Source organism: Rhinolophus sinicus, linkage group LG03 (assembly GCF_036562045.2).
Source record: "Rhinolophus sinicus isolate RSC01 linkage group LG03, ASM3656204v1, whole genome shotgun sequence".
In the NCBI taxonomy this organism is placed as follows: domain Eukaryota; kingdom Metazoa; phylum Chordata; class Mammalia; order Chiroptera; family Rhinolophidae; genus Rhinolophus; species Rhinolophus sinicus.
The window spans coordinates 18,532,349-18,554,116 of NC_133753.1; the positions used below are offsets into that span (position 1 = coordinate 18,532,349).

A 21,768-nucleotide genomic window follows, 5' to 3' on the forward strand; every position below is an offset into this window, starting at 1 on the left:
TTTTTATATTATTACAAAGAATTTTATGTATTATAGAGCATGTATGTAATATATACACTTTATATATTACCTATAACATAAATATTATATAATATATAATACATAATACATAATATAAACAGGATATCTATAGACATATATATCCTATTGGTTCTGTTTTTCTAGAGGACCTCAACTAACACTACTTCAGAATGTGACTATTTGGAGATGGTGTCTTTAAAGAGATAATCAAGTTAAAATTAGGTCATTAATGTGTGCCCTAATCTAATGGGGCTGGTACCATTATGAGAAGAGGAAATAAGAACACAAGCACACACACAGAGGGGAGACCATGTGAAGAAACAGGGAGAAGGTGCTATCTATAGGCCAAGGAGAGAGGCCTCAGGAGAAACTAACCCTGCCAACACCTTGATCTTGGACTTCCAACCTTCTTAACTGTGAGCAAATTAATTTTTGTTGTTTAAGCCATGCTGTATTTTGTTATGGCAGCCCTAGCAAACTAATGCAATGACACTGGTGTCCTATAGAAGCCAGAGGCTTTCTTCATTAAGCTTAATATACCCAGAGTTGGAGATGCTAGAGGGTTCAAGGAAGGTAGAGCTGTTGCTGGTCCAGCTGCTGCTTCATCAGCCAGGTGAAGCAGCAGATCAGCAAGAATGTGTGTGGGCTAAACAATGTGTGTGAGTTGCTGCTTCCCTTGCACCTTCCAAATCTCCCACAAAAATTTCGTGACCCACCCTAACCAGAAACGTAAAGGAAAGGGAATTATGAGGAATACGGTTCAGCCAGGACAAGTTGGCATATTACTGATAGGGTAGGTCGAAAGGAAGAAATGCACAGGAGAAGGAGAGAACTAGCCTTGTTTAGGAGGCTCCTTGCAGCTGCTCTCACTTGAGGCACAGATACCTTGCAAGATATTGAGAACAAGATATGTCATTAGAAAAAAGAAAAATGCTGGAGAGAGAAGCCATCCCATGTATCAGAATGTACACTGTGCTTCTCAGAGCCATTGTAATGAGCTCAGACAACCTTGGGAGCAAGAAGCAGGCATGCCTGCTGGGAGAATGAGAAATACTGGAGAAGGAGAGGAAGAGACAATTCTACCCATAGAAATAAAAACTCTCATGCAATGTAAGGAGAGGCTGCTTCCCTTTCTTGGGTCAGGCTGCTCCATGTCTCAGAGTACACTCACATTTACTAATAAACTCCTTGCTGTCCTATGCTGCACAAACTGTCTCTTAACTGAATTCTTTCCTTCAAGAAGACAAAGCCGAGGTACAACGTCATTCCCGGTAACACTACAAAGCCAACACAAAACTTAGCCCCTTCTACCATTTCCACGGCAACAGTCGTTCTCAACTTGGGCTGATTTTGCCCCCCATATTTTGCAATGTCTAAAGATACATTTAGTTGTCACAAGTTGGGGGGTGAAGCTGCCATTGGCACTTAGCAGGTAGAGGTAAGGGATGCTACTAAACACTCTTCAATGCCTGGGGCCCCACAACCAAGAATTATCCAACCCCAAAATGTCAACAGTCCCAAGGCTGAGAAACCGTGCATTACAACAAATTCCTTCACACCAAGAATTCAGAAGTATAGGAGATGTCATGGAAGCTGAGCTGAGGAAAGGGACATGGGCAGTCACACACAAGTACCCAGCATGCCACCATCTCTTTTGCCTCTCCTTTATCCCTCCTTTTGCTTTTCGCTCCCACCTCTGTCTTTTAGGTGTTCTACATTCTTCTCCTCTAGTTTGCAGAGTAGCTTCCCTCTTCTCAGAAATTTTAACATCATATCCAACATCCTGAAACTCGGCATCTCAAAATCCCAAAGGGAAATTTGCATGCTAAGAGGTAAGGTAAAAAAAACATTCTCACTTTTATATATACATATGAGTATATACCAAAAAATGCCAAGACAAAAAAATCTGGAAGTATGTAACAGGAAATGTTATTAGAGCTTACTTCTGAATATTACAATTTGAGTTGTTTTCCTTGTTTACTAATCTATATTTTCCATTGCTTTTCCCACTTCAAAGACATTTTCAGTAAAGGGGAAAATATGTCTATGGAGGTGACATATATAACATGTAAAAATCCTTACAAAATAACGCCAAGTGAATAACGTATCAAATTTAGTTGTATATACAGTAAGTCCTCACTTAACTTCATTGTTAGTTTCTTGGAAATGATTACTTTAAGTGAAACAAAGTATGACAAAACCAGCTTTACCATAAGCTAATGGATATAAACAAGACTTAAATTCCTGTAACATATTCCTGGTCACAAAAACATCACTAAACAGCCAAAACACTTACGAATATTAAACATTGAAACAAATGTGAGCTATACACACATTTAAGAAAACTTAATGAAAACAAGTGAAATGATTCTTTTCCATCCTGCTTACTCTGATTTGGGGATGGCCGGAGCCTCTCCCGGCAGCTCAGGGCAGAAGGCAGGAAGCCATCCTGGACAGGACGCCCTTCCATCGCAGCGCCACTCGCAGCCACACTCACTCAGACAGGAACAATGTAGACACACCAATTTATGTCCCATGTGTATCTTTGGGATGTGGGAGGAAACCCATGCAGACATGGGCAGGATGTGCAAATTCCATACAGACCATGCCCCCCAACCCGGAATCCATGTTTTTTTCTCATCAATGTTACAACAAAACCTTTAATAAAATCATGTTAGCCAAAGACCTGCTATACTGTATGGCTCTATTTTTTAAGTGAAAAAAAAAAAAAAAAACACACACACACAAAAAAAAAAAAAAAAACCCAAGGGGCATAGGAACAGTAACAAAAAGAAATGACTAGAAAGAAATACATCAATATGGCGTTTCATTCAGGAAATCAAACAAGAAGTGATCCAGCAGTGTGCTGGAAGGTCCTGGGGATTTGTCTCTTGCTTCAACAGTGTTTGGACAGAACAGACTCAGGGACGCCCCTTCTTCCTGCCTCCCACCACCCTCCATCCTCTTTCCAGTTGCAACTTTCCGAACCTTTTTCTCAGCCACCCTTGGCCTCCAGGACCAGCCAACCACCACCATTTTGAGCTTAGCTCCTTATTGCTCAATAACCTAGAGCTCCCAGATTCGTCAATTATTCCACCCAGGTGGAGGCCGGGTCAACCACCAGGTCAACCTGCATCTGTGAGTCACACCTACCTCTCTCTGGGCTCAGGAGGTGGTTCAGGAGGGTATGGGCCATGTCTTCCGCAAATTGGTGGAGGAGAAGCAGGAAGGTGTCCAACAACATCTCTTGAAGATGCAAAACCAGCACAGGGGGCCAGGGTGGGTGGGGAGCAAGCCCTCTTCCAGGATGTGCAGAAGCTGCCCCAAGATGAGTAGGATAAAACTCAGGACACCGTGGTCCTGGAGAAGAACCTGAACCAGGCCCTTTTGGATCTGCATGCCCTGGGTTCTGTCCGCACAGACGCCCATCTCTGCTACTTCCCGGCGAACCACTTCCTAGTTGAGAAGGTAAAACTCATCAAGAAGATGGGTAATACCTGACTGACCTCTATGGGCTAGCTGGCCCCCATGCTGGGCTGGGTGACTATCTCTTTGAAAGATTCACCCTCAAGGACAAGTAGGGGCCTTTGGTGCCCAGATGCTTCTGAGGGGCCCCTCTGGATGTCCCTGGTTCTGCCTGAGCCTCCCTGCAGCCACTCGGCAGCCTTTTAACCACCCGAGAGCCCTCTTCCAGGCTTTGGACCAAATGGAAACAAAGTTTTCTGCAGGAAAAAAAATAAATAAAACAAGAAGTGACTGTGTTTTCCCCTGTTGCTGTTTCTCCTGATTTTTAAAAATGTACACAATGTATACATCCTGTATAACCCTTCGGCCTAGAGTATGGTAGGAACCTTCAAATATGATGGATATCACTCCTATGATTAGGTTACATTATATGGCAAAGGTGAGAGATTTTCACAGCTGTAAATCCTCTAATCAGATGATTTTGAGTTAATAAAAAGTGAGATTATCCTGTCAGGACCTACCCTAATGAGGTGAATCCTTAAAAAAAAGGTTTACAGTCCAGAGATTTGAAGCAACAGACTCTCTCCTGCTGGCCTTGAAGAAGCAATGAGTTTGCCGCCATGAGTTTTATAGCTTTCAAAGTAGGGACCTCGACCAACATCCATGTAAGCTTGGAAGAGCACCCCGGGTCATAGATACCTCATCTGCAGCCTCGTGAGGCCCTAGGCCCAGGACTCAGCCCAGCCTTGGGGAGACTCGTGACCTATGGAAATGATAAGATGATAAATGTGAGTTTTAAGCTGCTAAATTGTTGTAATTTGTTAAGCCTAAATAGAAAACTAATACAACCTACTAAGTCTCTAAAGAAAAAATCTATTTTAGTAAATAAACATCAGACTGCAACCTAAGAGAACTGGGTCTATATCACCACAATCAATTCAGCGATATGACCATAAATAAGTCACTTCTTAAGGCATGGAGTTTTTAAAATATACAATGTGAGAGATAAAGGCTTGAAAATTCTATGATACTAAAATCTTGCCACAATAAACTACTTACTGGGCTTCCCTCTCCCCCTTGCTTATAATGGAGTCGCATAGTGCTAAAGAGAAGTAGCCCATGGAATGGGTTGTCAAAACCTTTTCATAACAAAGAGATTCTCTATATAGCAGTATTTATTCTGCAAAACATGGCACGTGCCTCACTACAACCCAGTTATAATTTTGGAATAAAGTATGTAGCAAAATGCTTAAGATCAAATATATACGAGCTAAACTAACACAAAGGACTATTTTATGAAAAGGGAGAAAATCCAGCAAAAGAAGGATTAAACTGGATATATAGTTCTTAGAATTAAAAACTGGGTTTTGAAAAGGAAGATTATCAGAAAATAAGGGTAAGCAGTCCAGCTGGAGGAAAGATGTAGGACCATGCAGGACAGTGCAAGCAGCTGTAATTGCACCTGAAGCAGAAAGTATGTGCTATAAACAGAAATTGTGTCACCCAAACACCACCACCCCAATCCACATTTTGAAGCCCCTAATGCCCAAAGTGATGGTGTTTAGAGCTGAAGCCTTTGGGAGGTGATTAGCTTTCAATGAGGGTGAGTCCCTCCTGGTGGGATTAGTTAGTACCCACATAAGGAGAGACATCAGAACTAGAGAATCTGCTCAGTCCCTCGCCTTGCCATGTGAGAACACAGCAAAAAGCCGCTGCCTGCAAGAGAATTCCCATCAGAGCTCCACCACGCTGGCACCCTGCTCTCGCCCTTATAGCCTTCCAACTGTTAGAAATACATTTCTGTTGTTTAATCCACCCAGTCTATGGTATTTTGTTATGTCAGCCTGAGCTGGCTAATACATATGTGTTAGGGGAAGAAGAAAAACATGATTGGGGATGTGGCGGAAAGGAGAGAAGAAAGATGCTTGGTGGTCAAGCAGGGGAATTTGAATTCAGTGCCCAAGGTCATGGGAAACGCTTATCACTTCTTGAGAAGAGCGTTTGAGGAAAATGAGTCTGATGCTGATCCCCTCAGCAAGTTTATGTGACATGAAGTCATGAGGGCGGTCACTAGGATGGTGACCATGAAAGTAAAACTTTCAGAAAACATTAGGTGACAACAATTGCCAGGACTTTGAGAGAAATTTAATTGTTATTAAATAATGAACTCAGTTCTTTAGCCAGAGAAGTGAGAAATTCTGGGGAAGGAAATAATTGGGATCTGGCTAATTAATATGGAGGAGTTGGCAAAGGAAGCTGGCCCTCATTACTGTTGGAACCTGTTACATATGCTCCCCGGCTAAACCCCCAAGGGGTTCTGAAGAAGCCATAAAAAACTGAAAATGCGTGTTGATAGTTTTTCTAAGATTGCTCAACAGCAGAATACCCAGGTTGACCTCTTTCTTAGCTGTCAACTAATCAGTGCCAAAAAATTGCTAAAAATGCTGTTTCTAGGCAGTCTCCAGTTTTTTCCTCCCCTCTTTTTCTCATAAATCCTAGTTTGCCTTTGTTCCTTGACTGAGCACAAAAATCACCCCCTCGTATGTATATATGCACTCCTCTTGCATGTGTGTTTGTGTAAACTATATAAATGTTTCTATGTTATTCTGTGACGCTAGCTCCCACACTCTGAGCTGTACACCTGGGGGAAGTTGCTTAACGTTTCTATGCCTTGGTTTCTTCGTCTACAAAATGTGGATAACGAAAGGACCTCCTTCATGTTATTATTCACATGAGGCGTAAGTGGAAAGTGCTACCAGAGTGCTAGGCACTTTGAGTGCACAGTAAACCTTAGTGATCACGATTAGGGACTCAGTGAACCTGGGAGTTTTCCAGAATGCCAGCCAGAGTGAGATAAGCAGAGAACAAACAGGAGTAGAATAAACCGTCAAAAACAAACAGGAACATATTTTTACAACTTTTTATGAGTTGTAAACTATTTCAAAATAAAAAGTGTTTTTTTAAAAAAAAAAAATGAACAAAGACAGCCCGATAAGAAGTTCTTCATGGGACTTCGCCCCTCTACTCTAGTTTTCTGTCCTGCAGAGCTAGATAGCCAACAGCCTGACCACTCTTGGTCGCTGAGGCATTTATGCTGGATAATGTATAATGTTTTTGAGAGTCATTCAAGATGTGCACATGTCACTCATGCTTTTGATTGCCGAATAGTATTCCATTGTATTAAGATACCACAATTATGTGGGTTTTTTTACACCATTTATCAGAAGGTGGACATTTTAAGTTGTTCCAAGATCTTCCCTATTGTAAATATAGCTACTGTGAACATTTTCCACAAGACATTTCGTGGACGTATGATTTCATCTCTCTTGAGTAAATACTAAGAATGAAAATGCTGAGTTATAGGGTAGGTAGGAGCTTAAATGTATAACAACTGCTGTCAAACAAGTTTACTCGGCGATTGCAACCTTTTACAGCCCAACCAGTTGTATATGAAAGTTTCAATAGCTCCATATCCTCAACATTTAACATTGTCAGGCTTTTTAAACTCTATTCATGTTGGTGGGACTAAATGGTATTTCATTTGATTTTAACTTACATTTTCTTGATGAATAACAATGTTGAGCACCTTTCACGTGCTGACTTTCTACTTACATATTTTCTTTGTGAGGGTCTGTTCAGATTTCCCATTTTTTACTGTTTTTTGGTATTTTTATTATTCAGTTGTTTATAGTTACATCACATTTGCATTATGCATATTAATTAATTAATATTATTATGTCTATGTTTATAGTACACATGGTTTTAAATAATATATTCCTTATATGCTTATTCTTGTGGTCTTCATATATTTTGAACACAAGTTCTCTATAAAATATATGTACTGCAGATATTTTCTCTGTGGCTCATTCATTTGTTTCTTCAGAGGATTAATATATAGAAAGAAAGAGATATATATAGGAATGGGTATCAGTGTGTGTGGCTGTGTGTGTGCATAGGTAGAGATATAGACATAGATATAGATAGATATAGTGTGTGTATACATACATATACATACACGCATATATACCACACACTCATACACACACACACACACACACACACTTCCCAGGTCTGTCTGCTAAGAAACTTCAGAAGCATTAATATCCAGTAGCAATGAATACTCCTGGAATATAAACATCATTCTCCACTGAAAGAAAACAGGCCTCCTTGGAGAAATGGCTGATTCCAAGATTGGGTCAGGGGAAGTAGAAAAATACAAATGGTACAAAAATGTAAGAATGTATTCAAAGAATGAGGGGATATGTCAAAAGATACTGGAGACAGTTTGAAGGGCACCCACTTGCCAAATCTGAGATACTCTGAACATCAAAATAATGATAGTAAGGATTATAATAAAGAATATATGAATCTGTACCAATATAAATTAATTAAATGAATAAAGAAACAAGAAGATAAAGCTCTGCCTAAACTAGAGACCTAATAAAAAATATAGAAGGAATGATAGAATGAGAAAATCACTATTTGGCAACCATATTAGTAATAATGATTCAGGTCAGAATCGTGACTGAGGTAGGACAATTAAGTTCACGAACTCATCCTAAAAAACGTGCTACTTACCTCATTGCTGAATATCACCATGGTCACCTTCAAAGTACTCCCCTTGGGAAGCTATGCACTGATGCCAGCACCTAGTCCTCCCTTCAAAGCAATTTTGAAACTCTCTTTCTAGAATGGCCATCAGAGCTGTCATCATATTACCCTTGATGTCCTGAATGACATCAAAATGTCTTCCTTTCAATAGTTCCTTTATCTTCGGGTCAAGAAAGAAGTCATTGGGGGCCAGATCAGGTGAGTAGGGAGGGTGTTCCAATACAGTGATTTGTTTACTGGCTAAAAACTCCTTCAGACAGTGCCATGTGAGCTGGTACATTGTCGTGAACCATAAATTGTTGGCAAAAAGTTCAGGTCATCTAACATTTCCACCCAACCTTTTCAGCACTTCCAAATAATAAATTTGGTTAACTGTTTGTCCAGTTGGTAAAAATTCATAATGAACAATCCCTCTGTTATCAAAAAAGGTTAGCAACATCGTTGCAACAAGTTTGTGAATTTAATTGTCAGACCTCATATACATGGTAAAACTAGTAGGTAAATGAGGAATAATGAGATATTTACAGAGTCTCAAAGTATCCTCTACAAGATACAAATTAATTACGGAAGGTAAATACAGTGGAAACACCTTCTTAGCCAGTTGAACAAAATTATCATTGCCAGGGTTTGGAGTAACCAACATTTGGCTCCTGACATGATGCACTGAGAAGAATTCAGCATTATTTCCTTTTTTTTTATTTCCCTTTCTTCCACCTCCCCCCTCCACTCTGGTTCAAGCCGTTGTTTCTCAGTCTAGTTGTGTAGAACACAGCACCCCTACCCATGCCCGTGTTACCAGCTTTGCGCTTCCCGGGGCTCAGGCAGTCTCACAGCTCACGCCAGCCCAGCTCCAGAGAGAGCTGTTGTTCACAATCTTAGCTGTAGATGGCGCAGCTCACTGGTCCATGTGGAAATCAAACCCACCACCTCAGCATCAGGAGCACGGCACTCCAACCACCTGAGCCACTAGGTGGGCCCCAATTCAGCATTACTTCTGTGGTGTTCTTACCAAACGTGCAAAACCTGAATCTAATCATGACACAAATTGAAATTAGGGCACATTCTACGAAATAACTTGTTCAAACACTTAAATAGTGCCATTATTATAAGGTTTAGGAAAACACACACACACACACACACACACACACACACACACACACACTCAGGAACTATTCCAGGTTAACAGTTTCAGGAGCTGTTAATGAGACATGAGAAACTGGAGGCACCTCATGATCTTGGATTTTCTATCGTTAGAAAAGACATCATTGTGGCAGATCAGCCCAGTCTAAAGTCTGTAAATTAGATGATAGTATTGAATCAGTGTTTGAAGTTCCTAACTTTGATAACAGTTCTCTGGTTATGTAAGAGAATTCCTTGTTTTGGGGAAATACACACTAACATATTTAGGGATAAACAGGAATCATGTCTGCAACTTATTCTCAATTGTTTTAATTACATATGTGTGTGTGCCTGTGTGTACATACATTTTTCATGTATATATGAAATATATGTTTATTGATGTATATTTTAATATTGATCTAACACATATATTGTATTTCTTTTTTGTCAATGCCGTCCTTCAAGTTGGATCACATAAAGTCAATGTGTATAGCTGGGAGCCTATTCGAGAACTGGAAGTTATCAAAAACGCTATTTTGCATCATAAATGTTTTCGTGTGTGTGTGTGTATGTGTATATTTAATAAAAGAAAATGTTTATCTGCTTTTAAAACCTGTGGAAACTACACTGTAGACTTACCTTCTCAAAGTTTATGTTTTGTTTTCTTTAATTTAAAAAATTTTTGAATTACAGTTGACATTCAATATTATATTAGTTTCAATATTATATATATTATAATATAATATATTATATATAGCATGGTTGTTAGACATTTATATAACTTACAAAGTGATCCCCCCATATGTCTAGTACCCATCTGACATCACATATAGTTATTATAATATTATTGACTATATTCCCTATGCTGCACTTTGCATCACATGACTACATAAATATTTTCTAAACTTATTTCCCAGTGACTTGCATTTGCAAAAATATTACTTAAATATTTCCAAGATCCTTATTTGGAGATCCTTCTCTTAATGGCTATTTTGCACTTATCCATCTCAATTTCTAACCAGGGTATGAACTTCCTCTGAATCAAACTTTTGAGTACAATTGTTTTAATTGGTTATTTAAGCATTATGTCCAAACAATTAACAAAGAAGTTTGTGTAGTTAATTTGGCCATTTCTGTGCAGAAAAGGGGAAATCTTCAGGCCATTATCCAAGTCACACTTCAAGATAGTCAGTCTCAGAGTCATAACGAGTAGCATTCTGATTAGTCCTTAATATTGAACTTAAAATCCCTAAGCCATCTGACTCCACAAACACTTCTCTGACCTTCCCAGTCCCCTTCTCCTGCCCTCCCTCACCCTCTTCTGCAGCCACAGGTCTCCCTTGTATTATGAAAACATAACAGATATGCTCTTGCCTTGGAACCTTTATTCCAGCTTCTGCTTATCCCTGGAAGGCTCTTCCCTCCCATATCTTCACAGCTGGCTCCCTCATCACTTTAAGTCTTTGCTTAAATGTGAGTTTTACAAGGAAAACTTCCCTGAACTCCTTACTTTAAATTAAATAATTCCCTCCCCTCCCCCAGGATCCTTATTCCACTTACTTGCTTTACGTATTTTCTCTATAGCATTTATCACCTTCAATTATATCACAATTTACTTTTTTATTTTATTATCTTTCTCTCCCTGGCTAGAATATAAACTCCATGTTTTCTGTCTGTTATACTGATTGCTGAATTCTCAACATTGAGAACCCAGTGTGCCTCACAGTAGGTGCTGAGAAAGAAAAACGAAAAGAAGCCCATGACAGTCAGAAGCTGACCTGCCACTCATGGCCACACTGTTATTTTCCTATTGGACATAAACAATCACACAGAATAACAGCCACAAACAGCTTACTCTGAGACCGAAATACAGTGAGACAAAGCAAGGCAGTTTTGCAATTTTATCTAAACACAGACAAAAGCAAGTTCTTGGGGCCACTCACAAAATACTAAACACTTCCTCTCTTAGCCAAAATCAGTAACTGTTACTTCTTCATCAACAACAGTTTTATCCTCATTCTAGTCACTTTTCCCTTAAGATAACTTTTATTGATTGATTGCTACCAAATCATAGAAATCGGAGGTACTTCTAACATCATTCAATCTAGAGCAAACCTGGCTTCCCTGGGTCTTCCTACAAATCACCCAACCAAAGCCTAAATCCTGTAAAAGGGTTTGTCTAAAGCCTCTGGGGGGACAGAGCCCCAGAGAGCAGTTTCCAGGCTCTCCACCTCACATAGAAAGGTGCTGGCTCAGGTAGTAAATGGCCATCAACTGTGATTGGCTGGCCATCAGCTGTGGCTAATTGGCCATTAGCTGTAACCAGTGAGCCATTGGCCACTACCACTATAACTTCCACGGCTACTCTAGCAGGAAAGGGGGACCAGCAAGAAGATGGTGGCTGAGCTAGCAAGCACGGATTGCAACTAGCAAGCATGGAGTGTGGCAGAGTGTGGATTGCGGATTCTGTGGTTCCTGTTTCCTGTGTCTCCAACCCAGTCCCCAACGAGACTGTAGTGAGATGACTCCCCTATCTATGGCTCTATGGGTGTTCCTTTTTGGCCTAGCCATATCCTGCGTTCTTGTGTGTGGAGTGGAGCTGAGACCCCGCAGGCCACCCCGCACGACACATGGCACAGGGAGCAGGGTCTCCCACATGACAGCCTCCTTATTGAGACCCCCCCCCCCCCAGGGTATGTGTCCTTCCTCATTACAATAAGTACTAAACCTAATGTGTTCAGCTACCGGTGTGTCCCTGGTGGTCTTCAGCCAGAGGGCATTGACTGTGTCCCCAAAATATTTGTTGAATGAATAAAGGAAGAAAGGAACGATTATCCTATGAATACAGTCAAGCACTGCAAGATGACATTTCAGTCAACCACAGACCCCATGTAAATGGTGGTCCCAGACGATTATAATGGAGCTGAAAAATTGTGATTTCCTGGTGACATTGTAGCCGTGGTAAAGTCTTAGCTCAGCCATTACTGTGCTGTGTGTGTCTCAGTCCATCAGTGAGGCTGGAAGTACCTGTGGGCACTCACCTGGCCCTGGTGAGCTTCCACAGACATTTCCTCTTTCGAAATCAATGTTACTACTGGATTGACCCTTGTGGTTCTTATTATGTTTGCAAGACGCCCTTCAGTGATAACCACTAGGAAAATTTGAAGAAAAAAAGAGTTTATTATTTACAGGCCCTGGAGTGGAGCAAACAAGTCATGCCAGGGAGTACACAGGCAGTTGTAGGGAGAGAGGGAGTGAGGGAGAGAGGGCGGGAAGAAGGGAGGGAGGGAGGGAGGGAGGGAGGGGAGAGAGAGAGAGAGAGAGAGAGAGAGAGAGAGAGAGAGAGAGAGAGAGACTGATGCTCTGCTTTGACTGGGGTCTAGCATAAGGTGTTATCAAACCCCAATATGTGAGTCCATCCACCTGCTCTCAATGGCCAAAAGAAGATGAATGAGCAGTTTACAGTAGAGAAAGGAATTGATTTATTAGGATTGACGTCAATACAGAGTTCTGGTGAGCTCCTGTTCCAAAAGACCCCGGTCCCCATTGGCAGGTCACTAACACAAAGTCACAAGACACCATAGATTAGGGGCTTGGGAGTCATTTTAGTAGGAGATGATGGGTCAAAGGTGAGGTAAGGGTAGTAAATCATTTCTTCAGGTCACAAGGACAGTTCTGGGGTCAGCTCCAGAGCCCCTGTGGTTTCATGGAGGTAGCTGAGGGGATGGTTCTGCCATAGGGCTCAGGAGCTGAAACATCGGTCAAGATGTTATCTTCAGCCTGCCAGAGCCTCAAACCTTGTGCCATTAGTCAGGACAGAGCTATTGCCTGTGTTTCAAGGGTTAGTGATTATCAAGGGGAAATGCTAATGTCTGTGAAATGTGCAGAGGAAAAACTTATTTTTAAAACTAAGGCTGCAAATCAAATCAAAATTATAAGGACTCTTGGTTTCAGTGGGCCTAGGGTTTCATGGGCTCACTTTTTGCTGGTGAATTTGAAGCATAAAAGAAAATGTAAAGCATGGGAAGAGAAATAAACAAGTAGCCCAAATAGTCATCAAAATCAACCAAGATCTCTAAAACAATGGAGTCTTATTTGGGGGAGGCAGGCTGGATATTTATCTAATCTTGTGGCTGGCAATGTGTTTATTTGGGAGCCTTCCTTGAAAGGGATGCCTCTTTAAGATGGATGCCAGCTTTCACGTGGATACCTCCGCAATGAAAGCTTAGGTCAAGCACTTGCGTTACAAAGAGAAAAGCCCCATTTATACTACAATCAATCACTCAGGTGTTTGTGGTGATATTAGTGTAAACAAACCTACTGTGCTGTCAGTCCCATAAAAGGATAGCATGTACAATTACAGTAGTAGGCTGTACCATCCAGGTTTGTGTAAGTGCACTCTATGATGTTGACACTGACAAAATTGCCTTATGACATTTCTCAATATGTATCCCTGTTGTTAAGCAGCCCATGACTGTATAATGTTCATAACCCAACATTCACTCATCACATACATTGCCATCTACTCAGGATTAAGTACTTAATCCTGAATTTGATGAAAGCTCCAAACTTTTTATTTCTACCTTGTAAAGTTTACTCATTCAAGTTGTTATTGAAAATTAGTTTTAATCCAGTCTCTCTCCAGAAATGGTAGTTAACAAATCTATGGGGGAAAAATGGACTAAAAGATGCGTGTCCATGCCCTTATTGCATAAAGGTATCCTGGCTTTTCCTTTATCTGATAGGAGTCAACACTGCTCAGAAAGAAAACACACCTCCAAAGTAAATGTCACTTCAGGATGAAACTTGGTAAATAGAACCTGAACACACACACACACACACACACACACACCACCACTACCACATTCATCCTATCAGCTTCAAAGCTTAGGTGTTTTAATTAAATACAGTGCTCTACACCCTGGGATCTACACTGATCTTTACGGCTTTTAATGATAATCATAGAAAGTGACATGAATGTTCAAAACTTATTTATTTTGATTACTGATTATGTACCTGCCATTCATAATCCTGAGATTGTAGGTGATACAATGAGGTATAAAAACAATTGTCCATTTACTCAAGGAGCTCAGAATGTACATGAAGAGACGCCAGGTCCTTTCTCATGATATGGTGCAAGGATTTGTATTTTCACTTATTCATAGAAAAGAAACACAAAAATAATGATTTTAATTTACCTCATCATTATCAAAGAAAGTACATTCTTCTCCAAGCCCTGAGGGGAGAATATTTTTTTCCCTGCCTCTCCCTAATCCTACACTGGCAGATATGTTGATACAAGTGCTGGCAGCCTGATCCCATTGTCAACTCACGCTGATCCCTAAGAAGAGCGCAGCAAAGGATATAGCAGACTAGAGTTGGTGACAATAACTCTTTTTTTTGGGAAAAGGCTCTGGGCATTGTCTCTTCATCTTTAAGTAAAGAGCAAGTTGGATTTCTGCCCTCTACACTTTCAGGAGGATCTCAGTATTTGCTGATTGCTTGATTCATTTCAACCAAATGAGGTCACGTTACAGACATCAGCATAAAAAGGTACTTCTTATCTACCTCATTGGATCCTATGCTGTGTTGTGTTGCAGAGCAAACAGGTTTTCTGCAACTTGGAAATCTATGGCAATGACGCAGGACACTGATATGGACAAATTGAACAGAGTACAGACAGCTGAGCAAACATTAAAGAAGTCTATGGATTACTAAATAATATAACACAAGTATAGTGAGTACATAACGTTAACTGGGAATGTTGGCAGGAATTCTTAAGGAGTATATGCTCAGACTGGATAAGACCATGGAGAATTCACAACCTTTTCAATAATTAATCAACATGCAATCTAGCAAGCTGATAAAATAAATCTGGCTTTCCCACACTATGTTCTAGACCAGCTTTGGAGCCTTGAAATTTCTTCCAAAAGTCAAGGTCCTATGAGCATTTTCAGAACATGTCAATTACTCATTGCTAGCTAAAGACAATAGCTCTAGCAGCTCTAAACTCTTTTCAAATTAAGGGAACAAAACTAATATTATTAGTCTTAATAAAATTATTTTTTATTAGTTTCCTTTGTTCCTTTGCTTCAACCAAGCAAAGAATAAGAATAATATTTGTAGAACATTCTATAATGAAGAAAGCACCATTTTTCCTGCATATTTCTTCTGAACCTCACAACTGACCAGGTGAAGAGGCTGTAATATAGGAACTCAGCTCCCGCTCCCTGCACCAGAATGCAGGATATGGTGAGGCCAAAAAGGAACACCAATTGAGCCATGTATAGGGGGTTCATACCACTATATTCTCGCTGGCAGCTGGGTTGGAGATACAGGAAGCAGGAGCCACAATCTGCCATCTGCTTCTCTGCCAACCAACCAATGCAGCCACGACAGCTATATCAGTGGCTAATGGCTAACTGGTTACAGCTGATGGCCAACTAGTCACAGCTGATGGCCATCTACTACCCAAGACAGCACCTTTCCACGTGAGATCAAGAGCCTGGCAACTGCTCTCTGGGACTCTGTCCCCACACTCCACCCCTCAGGTCTGGCCTCACAATCTATGTGACAAACATCTTCTGTGAGGGGCCCTGTGTCAGGAACCCAGCTCACGAGAAAAAGTTCTAGTCTAGTTCGTCATGTCCCAGGGGATGCCCTCGGTGTCCACCTCCTTTCTGGGCACAGCCAAGGTTCTCAGGGCACCGCCAGGGTTCTCAGTGTACCACCAGTCCTTCTGGGCACAGCCAGAACTCCTGGGCACAGCCAGGGTTCTCAGGGCACTGCCAGTCCTTCTGGGCACAGCCAGGGTTCTCAGGGTACTGCCAGTCTTTCTGGGCACAGCCAGACTTCCTGCACACAGCCAGGGTTCTCAGGGTACCGTGCTGAAACAACAGTGGTTCAGAGCCAAGGTGCTTACATATTCTCGACAGCAGCCGGTCGAGACACAGGAAGTAAACATCCACCAGTTCCACTATAAGGTGGTACGTTCCTAAGCAAACAGTCAAACAGTCCATCAAATCAGGGATGGAAGACAATTCCCCACAGTCTACAGTCATTTGCCAGGGCTATGTGTTGGCCTCATAATGTGTGCCCTCTCTACAGGGCGAGGGCTCCAAGTCCTCCCCAACCTGGGGGTAAGGGATGACTTTGACCTCACCTGTATCTTCCACCAAGGACTCAGCAAGTGTTTCCTCCTGGGATTACAAGTCCCTCACCTGGCCTGCCTCAGCAAGCACTTCCCAGCCCACACTGCCACAACAACCTTCACTTTCTCCGGCCTATGCTGGTTGGAGAACTGTCCACATCTTTCCACCTCTCCATGGGAGTCCAGCTCTCCAGCAGCTGCTTCTCACGGGCTTCCTGAAACTGAGTGTTCATATGCACAAACTGCTCCCCTGCCCTTCAGAGAGCTTTGGCTGGCACCATTCCCTGCCCGCTGTGCCATGCACTGTGTCACGCAGGGACTCAGCTCCCGTTCCCCGCACCAGAACGCAGGATATGGTGAGGCCAAAAAGGAACACCAACGGAGCCATAGGTAGGGGAGTCATACACTATATTCTCGCTGGCAGGTGGGTTGGAGATACAGGAAGGAGCCGCAATCTGCCATCTGCTTCTCTGCCAACCAACTGCAGCCACAGAAGCTATATCAGTGGCTAATGGCTAACTGGTTACAGCTGATGGCCATCTACTACCCAAGCCAGCACCTTTCCAAGTGAGGTCAAGAGCCTGGAAACTGCTCTCTGGGACTCTGTCCCCACAGAGGATATTATCAATACATCCATTTTACAGATGAGGTGCATAGGAGTGAAGTAAATTTTCTGTCATAGGGGTAAAAATGGTCCTTAACATTTTCCTGTAAGATATTTTAAGATTAAACTTATGGTAGATAGCAAGTACTCTGAAAACCTTATTATTAAAACACTTTAAAGGTAGGGTGTATCTATCAATCAACAAAGAATTATCTAGGTCTAGTAGGTAGAAATGCTATATACCTATGTATGCTATATATCTATCCAATGCTATATACCTGTATTGTTTTATATAATTGTCTCTGGCCTCAGCAAGCTTACAACCCATTTAAAAGGCAAAATTGTGAATGTTCTGTAGACACTTAGAAAAATGAAGATCAATGAAGACTGGCCTGGTGAGAGAAGGCTCAGCCAAGATGAGATGCAAGTGAGAGTGGGAAGGATGCCAGAGTTGTGAATAAGAAGCAGCAGCAGGGGGGCAGTGGGGAGAGGGGAGGGGGTCCCATGAGAAGGCAAGGGTGTGTTATTGTGGAAAGCTGGTGAGGGGAAGCAGAGTTTGCCCTCCCAAAGTGTGCCTTCTTGGGATATTAATTATTTTAAGCTGATCTTTTTTTTTAATGACTCAGAAAGAACACTTGAACCTCTACCTTTACTTGCCTAAAGAAATTCAAATAGAAAAACCTGCTTAAAGGAAGGGAGCGATCACCTTAGTATCATAACATGATCTAAGTGTGGCAGACAGGGAGAAGCCAAGCCAAGTTTGTTTGTTAGACTCCCCTCTGTGTCCCATTGTTTCTGGGTGGCCCAGAAAGAATTTGTTTACTGAATCGTTGCTCTTTTTCATTTACCAGTGAATTGCCTATCTTTCCCCTGGAATCCCAGACCCTTCCCTCCCTCTCCTGAGTCCAGAATAGCACATAAGCCTCAACTGACCAATATATCCTGAGGTCCCCTATTCTTTGGGAACCCTCATATGTACATATGTAATAAATTTTTGTTCTTCCCTGTTCATTTATTTCATGTTAAATTATTAGAACAGCCAACAAAACTTAGAAGGTAAAAAAAATATTTTTTCCTCCCCACACTAGAAAAGAGTAAAAGAGAAGTGGTTAATTTGTCCATACAGCACCTAACACCGGGCATTAAATATAAGAAGCACTTTAGTAAAGAAAAGGATGAAAAAAGAATGGGTCTTAACTAAGAGTGAACTTTCCCCAATCTTTTTTTTTTAAATAATAGTGCTTTAATATAAACAATTGTTGGAATCAATCAATATCAAAACTTTGCCCAATCTTATCAATCAGATAATAACTGCTTCTCCTGTGGAAAGCAGAAGTTTCTTCCCCAATTCTTCCCAAAGAAGTAAAACTATCACTATAAGTTCCTATTTTGTCACTAGAAGTTCTATTTTTTTTTTATTTTATGACAAATGCGGCCATTGAAAATTTTGATATGAATATGAAAACAGTGCTTAAGGAATATTAATCTGGCCATGGTATGTGATTTAGGTTAGAATGAAGAGAGAATAATGTTGGTGAATGCGGCTAGAACTCAGGTGCATCAGGTAGGTATGGGAAAATAAGGGCCAGGAGGGAAGTTTTCAGTAAGAAAGAGAAACGTGGTTACATAAAAGAGTAATTACATAGTTTAATTGTTAGGACTCAATGATCAACCACATGAAAAAGGGAGGAAAATATACCAGATTTTACACTGTGATTTATAATCAGACGAAATCTAAGGAAACATTGTTAGTGACAGAAATAGAGATGAGGTTGTGACCCTGGAAGGGGGATCCTGGGAGAGGTCAGAGTCTGTGGTCAAAAGGGAAGCAAAGGAAGGTTTGTCCTGCTCATCCTGTCTGTCCTCTGCCATTCAGGGCACGGCCTGAAGTGCCACAACTGTCTTAACCCAACTGGTAGCTGCACTGGCATCTCCAGTGGTTCAGATAATTTTGATGAGTGTCTATCCATCAAAATCCAGACAGAAACATATTATCAGTGCTGGAGGTTTGATCATTGCAATTTCAACTACATTTCAAAAGGCTTAGGGGAGAAGGAGCTACAGTACAACCGCTGACAGAAGGCTCTGTGTAACAATAAACGATGGGACAAGTGTATCAGGAAAAACACATCTGCTGGTGACCCTGCTGCTGGCAGCAGCCTGGAACCTTTCTCTCTAAATCAATAGCAGGGGGTCTTCGCCTAACCTCCATGTCGTGCGGGAGACCCTGCTCGCTGCGCCATTTGTCATGCGGGAGACCCTGCTCGCTGCGCCATTTGTCGTGCAGGGCGTCCTGTGGGGTCTCTGCTCCCGCTCCCCATACAAGAACGCAGGATATGGTGAGGCCAAAAAGGAACACCCACGGAGCCATAGGTAGGGGAGTCATACCACTATATTCTCTCTGGCGGCACTATACTCTCACTGGAGGCTGGATCCACACTGTCCGCAAACCGCCATCCACGCTTGCCAGCCCAGCCGCCATCTTCTTGCTAGACCCCATTTTTCTCTTCTCTTCTAGCGTAGCCACAGCAGTTATATTAGTGGCCAATGGCTCACTGGTTACAGCTGACGGCCAACCAGCCACAGATGATGGCCATGCAATCACAGTTGATGGCCATTTACTACCTGAGCCAGCACCTGTCTATGTGAGGCTGAGAGCCTGGAAACTACTTTCTGGGGCTCTGCCCCCACACTCCATTTCTGTGTATTCCTTATTTCCTTTGCTGCTATGTTCCGTTTATATTATAGAACTAGATCCTGTTGGAAAAGACTAAAACTAGCTTGAGCAACTTGGATAAGAGAGAGACCCAGAAACTTTGAAGACCAGTCTTGTTTGCAGAGAAGGCTCATTTGTGGGAAGAAGTTTATCAGTGGAGAACGTATGATTTGAGCTGGGTTACATGCTTCTCCTTCTGCTCTTTGCAGTGACAGCTTGACTAGATTCTCTGCAATCCTCAGTTATTTCCCCTCTGATTCCTTGGATGTAGTTAAATAGTATGATCAATACTTTGGGGAGTTCTTTCCAACAATCTCTTTCACAGGAGATGCTTTCATCCTCTCCTTTCATGGCCATTGTGTTACCATACAGGTATGATGAATGTTCCAGATGTAGGCTGTTCATCAGGGGCAACAAGATTCTTAATGCAGTGTGATTGCAATGAGTGTTATATTCTCAACAAGAAGGTGTCTAGCAGAGTGGGAGATAAGCTTTCCAGATGACAAGGCATAGAAACACCAGGTCTGTCTTTGGAAAGATACCAGTGGCTAAAATCTGAGTTTTCTTCTGTCCCCACATTTTGTACGGGCTTTTGCTGTCTTTCACTAGAAAACCTTAATCGCATAAATTAATGGTGTGTTAAAACTATTCCCTTCCCTTTTTTATTGGAATATGGTGGGATATTTTGGCATTGTCACACAAGGTTCAAGATTGAACATTTGAACAGTTCTATTGGTTTCCTAGAAAGTGATACAACTTTTCAAGAGTGCAAAGTTTTCCCTTTTTCTTGTGAGTGGTGGTAAATAATTCTCAAGATCCAGAAGACCTAACGACATTTGTTTTCTTATAATTTTGGCTGTATTTAACAACATAGCCTGATTTTTGCAGATGAAGGTGGAATTTCTTAATTAACATTTTTAAAACCGCTTGATTATGTAATCTGTTAGACAAAGTGGAATAAATGATACCTTTCTGAAAATAAAATCTAATTAAAAAAAGGAAGGAAGGAAGGAAGGAAGGAAGGAAGGAAGGAAGGAAGGAAGGAAGGAAGGAAAGAAATGAGTTGAGTGACAACAAGATAGTAGAAAAGAGAACCCTTTTTAATGGGACAGTATTTTTCCTTCATCCCCTCCATTGTGAATGTGGAACAGAGACTCTATGAAAGAAGATGGGCGATAAATGCCCAGAAGTATCAGCATATGCAGCAAGTGTGACTTTTCCAGAACTCGGAACTCAGACTACCTAGGTTCCAGGCCTAAGAGCTGTGGTTAGATCCTAGGGAAAGCAGAATGACACAATTTGATGAAGTTGGCAGGAACACTAAGCCATTGCCCTGCCACCCAGCTGGAGCATGTCTGGAGTTGGTACTGTCGACTGAAAAATAATATTGACTAAATAGTCCATCACCAAAAAGGTTTCATTTGGGAAAAGGACAAAGGAAAAGAAAAAAGGGCTGCAAACCAGCACTTGCACGTGCAGACCCTGCAAGCCATGTGCAATGCACATACTGGCTTGTGTGCCAAGATGGAGAACATAAAAGGCAAAGAGACAGGAAGTTAGAACCACAGAGTTTTATGAAGTTAGGACCGTAGAGTTCGCCTAGGTGGGCCCATCAACTTCCACGAGCTCAACTCCTCCCATAGGCCTGCCAGCCTGATCAGTTTCCTTAAAGCCCCAGTTCCTCTCTATCAGTACTTAACACACAAGACTAGTTCCATTTCTGCAATGCACTTACTGTCACCTTTATTTCCAAAAATATCAACCTAACTTTCTGAATCTAGTCAATGAAGAAGAGAACAATGTAGCTTGCAAAAAGAGAGAGATGAGGACAAGTGATTGAAACGGTTTTGCAAAGGCTGTTGGAACGTTTTCCAGATGATTAACATCTGGTGGCCCTCGTAAAAATCAAAACTAGCATTGAAATGATCTGCACTGGATGGGGTTTATTTCCTTTTGTTTTGTCAGGGAAAGGAGGATAGGTAGTGAGTTCCATCCTGGTTTCCCTATATATGGTGCTGTTTTAGCTAAAAAAGAAATACCTCGAATTCGGTCTAGCTGTCGCATTTTTTCCTTAGTGCTGAT

At 41.6% G+C, this 21,768-nt stretch overlaps 1 protein-coding gene across 1 annotated transcript; it reads left to right on the forward strand.

Annotated features, from left to right (window-relative positions):
* Nucleotides 1–17,340: 17,340 nt before the first annotated feature.
* CD59 (CD59 molecule (CD59 blood group)) lies at nt 17,341–19,149 on the forward strand. Its single transcript, XM_074329166.1, has 3 exons — nt 17,341–17,397; nt 18,795–18,976; nt 19,050–19,149. The coding sequence occupies exons 1-3, from the start codon at nt 17,341–17,343 to the stop codon at nt 19,147–19,149; spliced, it is 339 nt and encodes a 112-aa protein (XP_074185267.1).
* Nucleotides 19,150–21,768: the final 2,619 nt, after the last annotated feature.

Bases quoted from the DNA above. Each gene is read 5' to 3' on its own strand.
- CD59 (XM_074329166.1), top strand. From the start codon at position 17,341: ATGAAGATCAATGAAGACTGGCCTGGTGAGAGAAGGCTCAGCCAAGAT. The intron at 17,398-18,794 runs GTGAGAGTGGGA...TGTGGTCAAAAG, and splicing joins TCAGCCAAGATGAGATGCAA to GGAAGCAAAGGAAGGTTTGT. The intron at 18,977-19,049 runs GTTTGATCATTG...AACCGCTGACAG, and splicing joins ACATATTATCAGTGCTGGAG to AAGGCTCTGTGTAACAATAA.